This window comes from Gracilinanus agilis, chromosome X, assembly GCF_016433145.1.
Source record: "Gracilinanus agilis isolate LMUSP501 chromosome X, AgileGrace, whole genome shotgun sequence".
In the NCBI taxonomy this organism is placed as follows: Eukaryota; Metazoa; Chordata; class Mammalia; order Didelphimorphia; family Didelphidae; genus Gracilinanus; species Gracilinanus agilis.
The window spans coordinates 72,097,118-72,112,295 of NC_058136.1; the positions used below are offsets into that span (position 1 = coordinate 72,097,118).

The 15,178-nt window shown below is 54.0% G+C and overlaps 1 protein-coding gene across 1 annotated transcript in view; it reads left to right on the plus strand.

Annotated features, from left to right (window-relative positions):
- Positions 1-14,263, plus strand: part of LOC123253767 (rho guanine nucleotide exchange factor 9) — an 87,882-nt gene extending 73,619 nt beyond the window's left edge. Inside the window, exons 7-8 of the mRNA XM_044682911.1 lie at positions 10,246-10,489; positions 13,866-14,263. Coding sequence (XP_044538846.1) covers positions 10,246-10,489; positions 13,866-14,263 — 642 coding nt within the window. The remainder of the gene's footprint in view (positions 1-10,245; positions 10,490-13,865) is intronic.
- Positions 14,264-15,178: the final 915 nt, after the last annotated feature.

Consider the following 15,178-nt stretch of genomic DNA (forward strand, 5'->3'; position numbering starts at 1 on the left):
AGGGGAGGGTTGGGAGGGGCGGGGGTGGGGGCACCCCAGCCCCAGCATCCCTTGCTGCAGCTCACCAAGGGTCTCCCTGCCTGCCATGGTTCACAGTGCAGGGGTAACAACTCCTGAAACTGTAAGGGGGAAGGCCTGAGCCTGACCAGGGCCTCACCTTGGAGGCCCCAGCCTCCTGTCTCTCTTTACTGTGCAGTGCCTCCTTTTCCTACCCAGAAGCCTTTGTTGTCCTCCTCCTCCTCCCTTCTACACACAGGTTCCTCACTGGGGCAGTGACCCCACTCAGGCTCCATTTTCCTCATCTGGATGAAGCTGCTCTTTCAGCTCTAAAGCCTGTGATTCATTGTTCCTTTCTCTCTCTGGGCCTTCGTTTGCTTGTCGGCTAAAGTCCAGAGATTGGAGTAGATCGTATCTCGGGGTCATGTCAGCCCAGACTTCTCTTGAGCATCAAGCTCCGGTTCCCCTGTTCCCTTTCTAGCAGGTGGCTTCCAGCATTTGGATTCTGAGCCGTTCCCAGGGAGTGAGGGAAGGGCTTGGGCATCATTAAGTGGGTGGAAAATGGAATTCGGGAGCTCTGGGGTGCCCCCCTAGTGCCTCTGAAAGGTGGTAGCCCAATCTGCCTATGGGTAAGGCCATCCCTAGCCCCGGGGATTAGCAAGCTAAGTTTCAAATGGGAAAACCGAGGAAGAGGAAAGGCCAGATTGCTGAGGCAGAAGAGAAGTGGCTACGAGACCCAGGAGCTTAAGAAAATCTCACAGGCCACCAATTCAACCCTGGAGGGGAAGGGACTTATCCAAGGTCACACAGGATCCTAGATCTAGAGCTGGTAGGGCCTTCGGAGGTCATTGAGTCCAAACCCTTCATTTTACGGAGGAGGAAACTGAACCCTCACAGAGGGTAGAAACTTGTCCCCGGTCCTATTGGTACTAGTTGACAGAGAGGGACTTGTATCCAGGGGCCCCTGTGGAGTAACCCCGAGAGGGGAAATGCCTTCCTGTCCAGAACAGGACTGCCTGCTTATCTCAGGAGGCCTTGAAGCCACAGCTAGCCTCTCTGGGCTGTCTTCGAGGGGTTTCTGCTTTGGGACAGGCTCGATCAAATGTGCTTCCGAGGCCCCTCTCATGCAGAGATTGCGGGGCACATTGCTCTGCTCTGTCCATGGTAGGCAGCCGTTCTTGGATCAGAAATTGTCGTCTACACTCCCTTCTCAGACTTAACAGGAGAAAACCCTCGTGGCGGAGGGATAGACAGAAAGGCTGGCCAGTGCTTAGTCTGGAGGGCTCATTCCTCACCCTCTCAGCTTGGACCTCCAGCCTCCAGCCCACCCGCTCCCTGAGGCACCACCCAGCATGACTAGAAAAGGGAAGAGTTGGAAAGCTCTCAGTTGGACCATCTCGGTTTTTTCTAGCTCAGGCCATAAATCCCACATCTGGTTTTAAGCTCCCTCTTCTGTGTGTGTGTGCCCATATATGTGCGTGTGCGTGTGCGTGTGCGTGTTTAGTCGAGCGAGGCTACAACCTCAGCATTGAAAGCACGTGTCCTGAGCAAATGAGCTGCCTCTTTCCGAAAGCTATACTGATCTCTTGTTTTTACATCACCTTCATTCTGGAGTCTGTTCTCCACCCACTTCCTTATCCAGCCATCCATACCTTGAAACAAAGAATTCCAAGAAAGACAGAGGGAGCCCGACTGTGCGTCCCACCTCGGCTCCGGAGGGTGAGCGAGAAGTCCAGAATCGAGTCTCCTCTGGCACCTGGCTTCCTCCTCCATCATCGCGACGACGACGACACGACGCGGCGTTTGGTTTCCGCTGCTCTCGTCCTGTCCGTTTTTGTGACCGTTACCCAGATCGCCCCTCTGCTTCTTCGAGTTCCATTCATCATCGGTTGAACCCCAGGCTCCGACGGGCTGACTCTTGACTCAGTCTGGAGCTGAGCCTGAGTAGGAGAAGGGCTGTGGATCTGTAACTGAGGTGGTCACCAGCTCACCTTCTGCCTAGCTCTGCTCCCAGCACCCCACCATGCTTCGGTGAGCCCATCGGGCTCAAGGGAACGCCTGGCCCCCTGCAGCATGACAAGCAGAAGGCCATGGAAAGCAGCCAGGAAGAATGGGCCAGAAGTGGTTGGCTTTGGTCTTCTCCAGGTTCATCCACCCATCACTAACAAGTGTCCCGAAGGCAGTCACGTCCATTCCCTGGGCTTCGGGAGCCACCTTTGTACAATGAAGCGGTTGGGCCCGACGATCCTTCGGATCCCTTCTACTTCGACTCCTCTGGGAGTGGGACCTTCCGAACCAGTGCTGGAAGAGCCAAGGCCAGAAGCAAGGCCAGCTTGTGGTCGTCAGCCAGTCTGGCCCTGTGGAGTCCAGACCAGCTGGAGGCCTGAATGAAGCCATGTGGAATAGAGCTAAAGAAGCCCAGGGTCATGGCTGCCCAGTGAGCTAAACCCAGGCCGAGGTTGAGGAGAACAGAAGAGCCACGACTCAGCAGCCACGGGAGGACCTGGGAGGAGACGGAGAGACTGCTTCTGATGAGAAGCCGCGCCCTAGTGCAGCAGGAATTAGTGACTGGCTAACCAGGGGTCTCCCTGACTGCAGCAGACGGGCCCAGCTGGTGGAGCCTGGCATGAAGGCTACCTCAAGTTCACACTTTCGCCATACGAGACTTCACACAAGAACTTCCATCCGCAGTCTGCGATTGGCCACTTTCTGCTCAACAGCAGAGGACTAAGTTACATCTGGCCACAGTGGCAAGAGGTGACGTAGAACCCAAGTGCCGACGGCAACAGGCAAGACTTGGGCATCCACGAGGCGGGCCTTTGGTATTGCCTTATCTTTCAGGTGGCCTACGGGTAGAAGTCAGAAGCGTGAAAGGCTCCAGGTTCCCTGCTCCTTTGATGGTCTGGCCTGGCTCCCCTCTGTTCAGAAATAGGATGGAAGAAATGGGTAAAAGAGAATCAGCCATGACACCTAACTGCTTTCAAAAGGAAATCAATGGAGGAAGTGATGGGGACACAGACTCAAGTGATCAGTCTCCTTGTTAGGGCCCTTGGACCAGAAAACACAGAGTGTCAGAGCTGGGAGAGGCCTTAGAACCCAGAATATTGGAGCTGGGAGGGGCCTTAGAACAGGGAGTGTCAGAAGAGGGAGGGGCCTTAGAACACAGAATGTCAGAGCTGGGAGGGCCCTTAGAACAGGGAGTGTCAGAAGAGGGAGGGGCCTTAGAACCCAGAATGTCAGAGCTGGGAGGGGCCTTAGAACACAGAATGTCAGAGCTGGGAGGGACCTTAGAACCCAGAATATTGGAGCTGGGAGGGGCCTTAGAACAGGGAGTGTCAGAGCTGGGAGAGGCCTTAGAACCCAGAATATTGGAGCTGGGAGGGGCCTTAGAACAGGGAGTGTCAGAAGAGGGAGGGGCCTTAGAACACAGAATGTCAGAGCTGGGAGGGGCCTTAGAACACAGAATGTCAGAGCTGGGAGGGACCTTAGAACACAGAATATTGGAGCTGGGAGGGGCCTTAGAACAGGGAGTGTCAGAGCTGGGAGGGGCCTTAGAATAGGAAGGGGGGGGACTTAAAAAGCAAAATGCCTAAGTTTTGAGAAGCCTTAGAACTCAGAATGTTAAATCTGGAAGGAACCTTAAAGGTCATCTAGTTTAACCCCTTCATTTTACAGAGGGGGAAACTGAGATTCCAAAAGAGAGAGTGACTCACTAATCCAAGGCCACACGGCTAGTTTGCAGCCAAGCTTAACCTAGAACTCAGGGCTCCTGGGTTCTCCTCTCCCAGTGCTCCCTCCACTACCTCAGATGGGAGGATGACTTAGACAGGACATCACTGGGGCTCTAGAGACAGTAGTTTGGAGACTGCCTTGCTACCCCTCCCCACACATCTCTCTCCCCCACCCCCTTCCTCTTCTCCAACGCGCATTCTTTTTCCTTCTTCCCATGGCCCATGCCCTTGGTCTACCAGTGGTACTGCCTAATCCCGCTGGGGGCCCTCAGGGCTGAAGAGGTGACTGAGCCCTGGGCTAGATCAGATCAGCAGGTCTCTCTTTCATGCTGATTAGACGCGGGGTGCTGGGAGGCCTGAGATGGGCCCAGCTCCCTGACCGGTCATTCAGGCCAACCTTGCCACAGTAGTGACCCTCCTGTGGTTCACGATGCTTGGCCAAAGCCAATCTCTAGGGCTGACTGGCCCTCCGTAGCTATGCTGGGTTGGCCGTGGGATGCTGGTTCCAGCCTCTCCCTTGCTCGTCCTCCCGCCATAGCTATTTGACTATGATTGGCAGGCTGGTCGTCGGCAACTTGGTCCTTGACGGTGCCGCTCCGTTCATTTCCATCCCTTCATGTGCTGAATGCTTGAGGATACGGAGAGGAAATACAGTGTGGGGCGGGGCTTCGAGGCGCTCACGATCTAATAAGGAAGCGGGCCACCTATCCAGATAGAGCCAACAGGGGAGAGGACCAAGGGACCGATTTCACTTTGGGGCGGGAGGAGGGAGAGTTCAGGGAAGACATCATGGAGGAAGTGGCTGGAGCCTGAGTGGAAGGGAGGAGTTTGATCATGGTGGGGAGTTGGAGTCCATTCTGACTATGGGGGACCTTGGGGTTGGGGTGGCCAGAACAGAGGTCTATAGACAGCAGAGGGGATTATGGGAGTGGGGAATGACAAGGACTCCAGAGACGCCATGAAGGGGCCTGGTGGGAGGAGAGTAGGCTGGACAGGCAGGTCTGGGCCAGCTTCCGTGAATGCTGAGAGAGGGAGGGAGCTGGCCGTCCAAGTCATCCTTCTCTTCCTTGCCCTGAGAAGTGTGACGGTGCTTCCATAAGTTAGCAGAAAATCTAAGTTCTCGACAAACATTATTAAGTGTCTACTGTGTGCCGAGCACCATGCTAGGGGCTTCCAGGATCAAAATAAGCTAGTCCCTGCCCTCGGGGCGTTTACCGGCTAATGGAAATTCAGTGTAACTAGGCTGTCCCATCTTCAATCATAAATCATAGCACTAACAACGTGCCTGATGGGTAACTAACTGTCCAAGACAATACATTGGAGAGCCGACGCCAATCCAGAGCCGCAGAAGGAATTTCCTCGCCGAGAGTTCCTCAAACCAATGAAATCACAGATAGGGCCCAAAAAAGAGTCTGTAGAAAAAGAATAAATGGTAGCTGGCACTTGGTTTAAGCTTTCTCCATCCATCATCTCCCTTCATGCTCTTAATAGCCCATTTTCCAGATGAAAAATAAAACAGAAACAAGGAGATGGGAAAGGAAACAGCTTGGCCAAAGTGGCATAGCTAGGAACCTTGGGAACCTGGCCCAGAAGGCAGCTGCTTCTACTCTAAACCCAGCATGTGGTTTCTTGACCTCTCCTGAATTTATGACATTCGGGGGGAGGTGCCCAGGGAAATGAGTGGAAGTCCCCGTCCTTAGACCAGGTGGGGAGACCACGCGCTAGTCGGGTCGACGAGCATTTCTTGACTCCTACTGTGTGCCCAAGAACCATGCTAGGGACTGTGGGATTTAAATTAACGTCCCCGGCTGCCAGCGGCCCTCTTAAGCAGGCAAGGCGAGCTCCTCGGTCACGTGCTCTTGTTTTGTTAATTACCTTTTTATTCCTTTACTTCAAGTGATTATTAATCAACTTTGTAAAATATAACGCTTGGAGTATTGGGCGTGAATTGAAATCCAGCAGGCCCGGTAATCCTGGGCAGGCCCAGACACCAGTCGCCGTAGGAGCTCAGTGGAGGGAGTGACCAGGGAAGGTCTCCTGGAGGCCCTAGAACTTCGGTTGGGCCCTGAAGGCTGGACAGGATAGAAGAGGACAGGTATTGCCGGCAGAACGAAGAGTGCGAGCGAAGGCTCAGGGACAAGAAAGCGCCAGCTGTGTTCGGGGCCAGAATTCCAATTAATCCTATTTTGAGATGTTGCAGACCTTCGGGAGTCTTGAATCCCGACTTAAAAATGGGGAAGTGAAGCCACCGTGCCCCGAAGGGCTGGGTAGCTGAGGGGAAGCAGGCCAGGCGGAGACGGAGACGGAGGAGCAGGGCCTGGGACACTTGGCTTTGTCGTTGGCTTTATTTCCCTCGCCAACTGTTAACATCAGAAGGATGCCAATGATGAAAATGATTTATCTGTGCATAAACGCTGGGTACCATGTGAGTGAGCCGGATGGGGAACGGGGATCGTTTATAGTTTAGGGAACTGAGGCCCACAGAGTTGAAGCACCCAAGCTCCAACAGCCGGGAAGCAACCGAGGCAGGACTTGGTGGGGGGACGGGGGGGGGGGGGAGGCGGTCACTTAGGAGAAGCCCAGCTACAGGCAAAGGCATGCCACTGCTCTGGCTGACAGGTCGAGAACTGCTCTCTGAGAATAACCTTCCAGCCAGTCGGACCTCCTCCTCCCCCGCCCCCTCAGCGCTGTGTTGTCTAGACAGTGTTTTCTGAGCTCTGGGCAGCATGTGTCATGTGGGATTGAAGGCAAAGCTTTTACAGAGTCAGGCTATTGGGCGAGCCTTTGCTTCCTTCTTATCTCTCAGACCTGGGTCTCTGCTGCTGTGGAAGGAGATTAGATTAGGCCTGCAGAAGCCCTTCTCCTCTTCCCTGCCCTCCCACACACGCACACGCCCCGAGCACACTCCCAGAGTTCCCATAATTATTGCCGGCCTGCTAATTGGACCCTTCAGCTGGAGATGGGGCCAGTGGCTTGTAGAGATCGTATGCTCTCAGTGGAAGGAGCCCCTCGGTTAGAGCTCCAAATCGGCCACTGTGTGACCTTAGTGAAATGCCGCGCCCTCTCCAGGTCTGGGCGAAAGGGATCTCACCACCTCCCTCCTTCCTTCCCTCCAAAGCCTGGAGGCTCTCTGCTGAAGGCAATCGAAACACCAGCTGCTCTTAGTAACCAATTACCACATGGAAAAGAGGAGCCTGAGGCCCAGGTGATCCAGCTCCAAGTCCTGGGCCATCTAAGCCTGACCCGGTACCGCCAGGGAACCCAAGTGGGCCTGGCTCACGCCAACTCTCCAAATGCCCATTTGTAGCTCCATAGGCTCTCCACCCCCTTGAGAACTGACCTCCTCCCCTTCTGCAGACCTGGTGCTTTGGGTGCCAAGTCACTGTCTCCCGGCAGCCTGCACGCTCAGGTTATTTATAGCTGTGCTCTCGCAGAGGAACACACGGCCCTGTGATGGCCGCCAAGGTGGCGACAGAAAAACGAGCCGTTTCTGACAAAGCATTTCATCAGCACCTGCGTCTCCCCCCTGGGGGTTGAGGGGTTGACCAGCTGTGCCCGAGGCCTTTCGAGCCCGCTGCACCCAGCCCTCCCAGACAGCCTCGAGGAGCCCAGCTCTCCTGGAGGGTGTGAGGAATGGGCCCCCACCCCCGTCCCGGGTCAAGAAGGCAAAAGCATTGCAAGCAGCAGACGGGGCGTGAGTGGCAGGCATGCCAGGAGGGTCAGTGGAATAGCTGTCACATATCTGTTAAGCAGAATTAATGAGCTTTTCGGATGCCACCCCAGCCGCTTGACTGGGAGCTCGTAGCAGGCTGGAGTGCAATGAGAGTGGGCTGGCTCGGGGCTGGCCAGTTGAGGAAGAGGCCCGTTGAGATGGATGAGGCTAGAACGCCAGAGGGAAGGCTTTCCAGAGCTCAGACCTCACTGAGGATTGTCACTCAATAGTGAGTGCCAACCCACAGCTGAGTGACCACTAGGAGTGGTAGGAGGCCAAGGGGCCGGGGACCGGAAACTCCATGACAGCAGGAGCAACTGAGGAAACTAAGAGCATTGAGCCCAGCAAAAAGGAGAGGAAGGGCTAGGGAGAACCAGAAAGGGGAGGAGGGAGACATGATCGCCGTCCTCAGATATTTCTTTCTTCCTTCCTTCCTTTCTTTCTTTTTTTTTAATTATATTTTAATTTTTATTTAGAATATTCCTCCCTAGTTTCATGTTTCGTGTTCTTTCCCTCTCCCCGAACCCGTAGCCGACGCACAATTCCACTGCGACCTCGGCTATTTCAAGGAAGGCTCTTGTTCACAAGAAGAATTGGGTTTCTTCTTCGAGGCCCCCAGAGGGAAGTAGTACAAGCAGTGGGGCTGGGTGGCAGGGTACGAGTTGCAGGTAGGTTTCAGTTCTCAACAGTTAGGGCTCTCCAGAAGTAGATTTGGACGGCCTCCTGAGCGGGTGAGGTCTTCATCTCTGGAGGTGTTCAAGTAGAGACTGGATACCTATTTGCTGAGGACATTCTGGAGGAGATTGTTGGTCAGTTAGGGGTTGTCCTCGATGCCCCCCATCCAGGCCCTTCCAGCTCAGAGATTCCAGCCATGACACAGGAGACAAAATATCCAGCCCTCGGCTTCTTCCTTCACTGTAGGACCCGTTCCTTAGAACCAAAGATCTTCTGATCCATTCCTTTGTCTCCAAGTAGGCCTGCCCATAACTGCCTGGGAGCTCGGCCCTTCTTTTTACTAGTCTTTTGGGTAGATCTTCCCATACTCTGCCCAGGGAACTCTTTCTTGTGTTTTCATGACTTGGTAGAGCCAGAAAGTCCTCACAATCCTGTAGCCCAGGGGTCGGCAACGTATGGCTCTTGAGCCATATCTGGCTCTTTCGAGGGCCGGATATGGCTCTTTCTACAGGAGCCATAAAGTCCATTTTTTTTCAGGCGCTGTTACAGGAGTGGCACTGTGAGTACTGTACGGCTCTCACGAAATGACATTTTAAAAAAGGTGGCGTTTATGGCTCTCCTGGCCAAAAAGGTTGCCGACCCCTGCTGTAGTCCCTTGAGTTTGTTTGGCTCTGAGATCCTGGGCAAGTTACGGAAGACAGAAAGCTCTGAAGCTAGGCTCCTGGCCAAGCCGTCCAGGCAGGTAGCTCTCAAGAACACTGACAAATTCACCATCTAAGCAATAAGTCACCAACATCGAGGCCAAGGAAACCATGTCTACTTCCCATCCTTCCGATAGAGAGGCCAGCCAGGGAAGTTGGAGGCCTGCCCTGGCTTGGGAGCACACACTGGCTGTGTGACCTTGGACTAGTCACTCTTCCCCTTGGCACCCTTTCTGGAAAGTAAAAAGGATTGGGCTAGGTGACCCCCTTCCAGCTCTGATATTCTGTGATCTACTTCTCTTATCAATGTGCAAAGGATTGACCTTTTGTGTTTGCTCTGTTTTGTTTGTTTGTTTGTTTTTTTACCAGCCAGCCCCAGGCAAGGGCCTATTTATAAGTGTGTACCCGCTATGCTGCGTACATGAAGATGACGCTGCTGACCCACCATCAGTAGGGCATGCACATGCTTTGGCTTCCAGTAACAGAGGCGGTTTGCCCCGAGCCATTCGTAGTCCCTTCCTCTGTCTGTGCCTCCCCCTCGTAACCTCGTAACCTCGCTTTGGAGTCTGACCCCATCCGGAGCCCTCTAGGAGCTAGGCAGGCAGTGCCAGGATTGCCCTTCCCACAGAGGAGAGAACCAAAGTCCCTCGCCATTGGGACACTGCTTGGTTTCCAGGGTTTTAGCACTGGCCTCTCCCGCCTACTGGCTGTGTGACCTGGACCACATGACTTCCCCTCAGTTTTCTCCTCTGTAAAATCGTAATCGTAGCCAACATTTCTCTGATGCTCTAAGGTTTGTAGAAAACACTGCACAAATAGGAGCTCATTCAGTCCCCACAACAACCCTGGCAGGTAGGTGCTCTTGTTATCTCCATATTATAAATGAAGAAACCGAGGCAGGCAGAGGCGAAGTGACTTGCCCAGGATCGCCCGGCTAGAAAGTGTGTGAAGCCAGATTTGAACTCGGGTCTCCCTGAGCCCAGGCCCACATGCCTTGCCACCCGCACAGTCATACTTCTTTGCTTTAGTATGAGAAAACACCTTGTAGACGGGAAAACTTTAAGAGAGATGGGAGTTGTCATTATTCCGGAAGTGCCTGACATGAAGGGCTTTGCCCAAAGGCCCATGGATGGTAAGTGACTGAACGTGGACTTGAACTCAGGCCTTCTCACTCCAGGTTCATCCCTCTATCCCCCCCGTACCCCACACCTTGTCAGCGGGGTGCACGCCTGGCTTGCCGGGGAGCTCTTCTACCTTGGATGAAGTGCTTTAGCCAGGACAAGGCCTGCTCCTGGGCCTCATGAGCCCGCTGAAATATCTCCCGGGTGAATTCCTCAAATCAGCCAGTGGTAGAAGGTTCCCCCAGTGCCTGGCGCGTGTGACCGCCCCCTCCCCCCCAACCGAGCTCTCTCTCTTCCTTTGCTTCCAGGACCTGATCCGGAGAGACATCCTGTACTACAAAGGCCGCATCGACATGGACAAGTACGAGGTGTTCGACATCGAGGACGGGCGCGACGACGACTTCAACGTCAGCATGAAAAATGCCTTCAAACTGCATAACAAGGAGACTGAGGAGGTCCATTTATTCTTTGCCAAGAAACTGGAGGAAAAGCTTCGCTGGCTCCGGGCTTTCAGAGAGGAGAGAAAGATGGTCCAAGAAGATGAAAAAATCGGTGAGAACCCCCAAGCCCCGGAGACTGAGCAAGCATTTAGCCGGGCTCGGGTGGGAAGGGCTCAGAGTCTCAGTCGGACCTTCCAGTGGAGGAACGCTCTGCTGCGAGAGGCCGGGACGATGACGAGCGGTATGAGGCGAAAGCGACCCTCTTCGGGGTTCTCGAACTCTGATGATCCTTTGAGTTGGGCGGCTTTGGGCAACCCCCGTAAGAATCAGCGACGGCCACACTGGCTCGTGGGGAGGCCCTTTAAGAGCCTCCTGATGGCAACGGGGCTGTTATTTGGGAGCCCGTCACTCAGCCTTGGCTACACGCCATTCTACAAGCGTGTACACACATGATTGTAGAAAGGATCGCCAAGAGTCAGATGCGACTGAACAACATATATGTACACACGTCTACATGCACACGCATAGGGATTTGAGATAAGGAGAGGAGGAGGGAAATGAGGGAGATGGATCGAGGAATGACCTCCAAGCCAGGAAGCACTGGTTTCAAGTCCCAGGTCTGATGCCTGCTAGCTATGACCCTGGGTAAGTCATTTGACCCTGTTTGCCTCAGTTTCCTCCAGGAAAATGAGCTGGAGAAGGAAATGGCAAACTACCCGGGAATCCCTGCTGAGAAAACCCCGAAAGGGGGTTGCCAAGAGTCAGACGTGTCTGAAGAATGCCTGAACGACAACAATATATATTTAATATATTTGTACACGTACATATCTCAGATAAGGAGAGTGAGAGAAAGCAGGAGCCGGAACCGGTGGAAGGCGGGAAGGGCCGATGGATAGAGAAATGGCCTCTGAGCCAGGAAAACCTGGTTTCGAGTCCCGTCTTTGATACATGTTACCTATGTGACCCGGGCAAGCCGCCTAACCTTCCTGGGGCCCAGGCAGCTCTCCAGGCTGTAGGCTTCAGAACAGGTAGCTGGTACAGAGAGGCTTTCCTCATCCGAGGGTTCCCCGTGCCAACAGAATCCCAGGAGTCTAGTCCCGTCCCCGTCCTTGGAAACATCTGGGGTTCTCCCCTGTCTGGATGCGAGCCTCGAGGGTCCTTTTTGGGGTTTCCACCTGAGCTCCTGGGCCCGAGGTGGTCCTGGCGGAGGCGGCTCTCGCCGCGCCGCCTGCACTCTCTCATTTACCGTCCCGCCTTGAGGCCACTGGCAGAAGTTATTGTGGCACCGTTAGGAGACACCAAATGACTACGATTTTCCATTCTTCGAATTGTGCTCAGAATCTCATTGCATCTCCCACAGCTGGCGGGAGGGGGGCCCCTTCAAAACAGTCGACTAGAGGATTGCGAACGCTCGCGATGGCCGCCACACTGAAAACCTCCTCTCTTGGTTGCAGGCTCGACCAATAATGTAGCAATTATCGATTCGGCTTTATTCGGTGGACGGTCCTGGATGCTATATCCAGTCCCAGACCCTCTGACTGCTCACAGTCCAAGATCGGCCTCCCGTAGAGCCTCCCCAAACTCCAGGACCTTTTTTATTTTTATTTTTATTTTTTTTTTTAAACCCTTAACTTCTGTGTTTTAGCTCCTAGGTGGAAGAGTGGAAGTGTCTGAGGCCAGATTTGAACCCAGGACCTCCTGTCTCTAGGCCTGGCTCTCCATCCACTGAGCTACCCAGCTGCCCCCTGCCAGGACCTTTTGCTGATGGTAGCAGCCATTGTTTTGGGCCATTGAGTTTGAAAATAAAGCAGCAGGGAGGCTATATTTTCCTCCCAGGGTGCTTCACCGGCTCCCAAAATGCCGTTGGGTGTGTCTTGGTTGCTAGCTCAAAATCTGTGATCTAGGTAGTGAATTTGAAATTTCTGTAGCTTTAAAAAATATCAAGGGGGGCAGCTGGGTAGCTCAGTGGATGGAGAGCCAGGCCTAGAGACGGGAGGTCCTGGGTTCAAATCCGGCCTCAGACACTTCCCAGCTGTGTGACCCTGGGCAAGTCACTTGACCCCCATGGCCCACCCTTACCAATCTTCCACCTAGGAGCCAATACACAGAAGTTAAGGGTTTAAAAAAAATATATCAAACTCCTATTTCGACAAACAAACATAGCCAAGGCGAATTCAAGTAGAGGCGAGCTTTATAAAGAAAGAAGCGCACAGATATGATTTGGTCCTTTTCTCACTAACCAAACAGATTTTTTTTTTAACCCCTTACCCTCCATCTTAAAATCAGTACTATGTCTTGGTTTCAAGGCAGAAGAGCGGTAAGGGTGGGCCATGGGGGTGAAGTGACTTGCCCAGGGTCATACGGCTAGGAAGTGACTTGCGGCCACATTTGAGCCTGGGACCTCCCATCTTTCTAGCCTCTGAGCCACCTACCCCGCTACCCCAAACTGTGATTCATCATGGCTTAGTTCTACCCTGGTCTTACCTGGACTCTTAGAACAGCCTCAGCTCCAGGACCTCAGGCCAAGTTGGCATCGAAATGCTTCTGGTTCCTTTTTTCAACTGCTGACTGCCAGAGCTAATGAAAGGGACCGCGGACACGCCTGCCAAGCTCTCTCTCCCTTCACATGGGTGAAAGGGGACAAAGACCGCCACAGGTTGATTCCTCTGGGGGCCGACACCTTCTCCGGCCTGGCTTTCCCCATTTGCCGTGGGAGAAGAGCGAAAGGTCTCCTTCCCAAAAGGCATTTCTGGTGGCCCTCATTGGTTGGGAGTCTGTAGGACTCTCCGAGGCCTCCACCTTTCAGAGTTCGCTGCTGTGCAAAAGAAGCCGCGGTAGAGGCTGTCCTCGGACACCCCGGCTGGCTGCTTTGGCCAAGTGGCCCATCCAGCCTTGACCCGCATTGGCTGTCGTCGGCCCTAGACTCGGCTTGGTAGGACCTGCATGGCCTCGGCGGGCCCCGAGCGCCCTTTGCGTCTCCTGGCAGCTGAGGACTTGCAGAAATCACGCCGACGGAAGGTTTTTGGTTTCCTGGCGCCTTCCGTTGCTTAAAACCCCGAGACGGGCAGAAGTTGAGACAACAAAAGGATCAGGACCCACCAGATTTGTGGGGAGGCGTCCGTTTTGGTGGCTAAACTACCTAACATTCAGGCCTCAACATCAAAAGGAATGCGGGTGGCTCAGTGGGTGGAGGGCCAGGCCTAGAGGCAGGAGGCTCTGGGTTAAGATGTGACTTCAAACACTTCCCAACCGTGTGACCCTGGGCAAGTCACTTCACCCCCATTATTGCCTAGCTGTTACTATTCTTCTGCCTTGGAATCAACACAGGATGCATTCCAAGGCAGAAGCTAAGGAATTTGTTTAAAAAGGAAAGTGGATCGGCCTCAAGCAAAAGCTTGGCACTTCTTGGGGGGACACGTGTAGGAGGGCACCCTGCTCTCAGGGCCATTGTGTCACCACAAGCCACTTGTGTGTTTCCTCTGTTGCAGGCTTCGAAATCTCCGAGAACCAGAAAAGGCAGGCTGCCATGACGGTCAGGAAAGTCAGTAAGCAAAAAGGTAAGACCCCGCCCCGGGCCACGCTTGCAAGATGGGCCAGCAGCAGGCCCGGCGTCTCGGGCCGCCCTCTCGCTGGCCTGCCTGTTTTCCGAGAAGCCCTCATAACAAAGAAAGAGACCGAGACGGTCCCTTCACTAGTCCACGTCATCCTGCCGCCCCGTGCTCTCAAGGCCTCCCCCGTGCCAGGCCCGCTCAGTAGAATGGCACGACGTTCAGGAGGCAGCCGTTGGCTGTGTTGTCCTCATTCTGCTGCTTCTCCAAGCCCTCGTCCCCGTCGTTTCTCACGCCACGGCCCGCTTCCGTTGGGTTCTTGCCCAGGCCGCGACTGATGGGGATTCACTTTGTTCCCAGGTCTTTGCTATTTGCGGGGGGTGGGTGGGAGGGATGGAGGAGAAGAGAAGAGAGAGGGAGATGGAAAGACAGAAAGAGAAGGAAGGAGAGAAAGGGAGGGAAGGAAGAGAGAAAAGGAAGAAGGAGAGAAGTGGGGGGGGGGGGGAGAAAGAGAGAGATTAACCTCTGTGAACTCATCCAAGCTTGGACTTGACACATGCGTCAGCTCAAATTGTCCAAGACTAGTTCTCGTCCCATCAACTGTCCAAATAAGGGCCATCCGTGTAGCCCCAGAACCACCGAGCTTCATGCAGGGCCCGGCACGTCGCTGGCATTTACTGAATGTTTATTGATTAGCGGAGCCGGTACTAGCCCCATTGGGGTGGGAGAGAAAAGACCCCTCTCTCGATGCCCGGCTTGACCACTGGGCTCCACTGCCACGTCTCCCAGGACTGCAGGCCTCCTGGCTTCGTCAGCCAGCCCTCCTCTCCTTCCCTTATGTTCCCATCTGAACTCCCTTTCTTGGCATGCTTTCTATAAAAAAATGCTCCGACTCCAGGAATCTGGGATGCCAACAGCCATGGAAAACATCCCTGAATGATTCCCAAGCCCCCTTGATTGAGGGGGCTAAATGCTATGAACAGCCAATTTCTGATTAAGCTGCCGTATTTACTGTTTATCCTAGGCATTGTCATCTCCCTCCCAACTCCTGGCAGCGCCATCCGCCCCTCCCATCTCCCTCTTCAATCCCGACAGGCTTGACTAAATAGTGAAATGAGCACTGGACTTGGTGTCAGAAGACGCGGGCTCAAATCCAGGCTCTGTCCGTCGCCGCGTGACCGTGGACAAGTCACTGCCCTGCTCTTAACCTTATCTTAAGCCTTATCTATAAAATAAGCATTAATGGCCTTCTT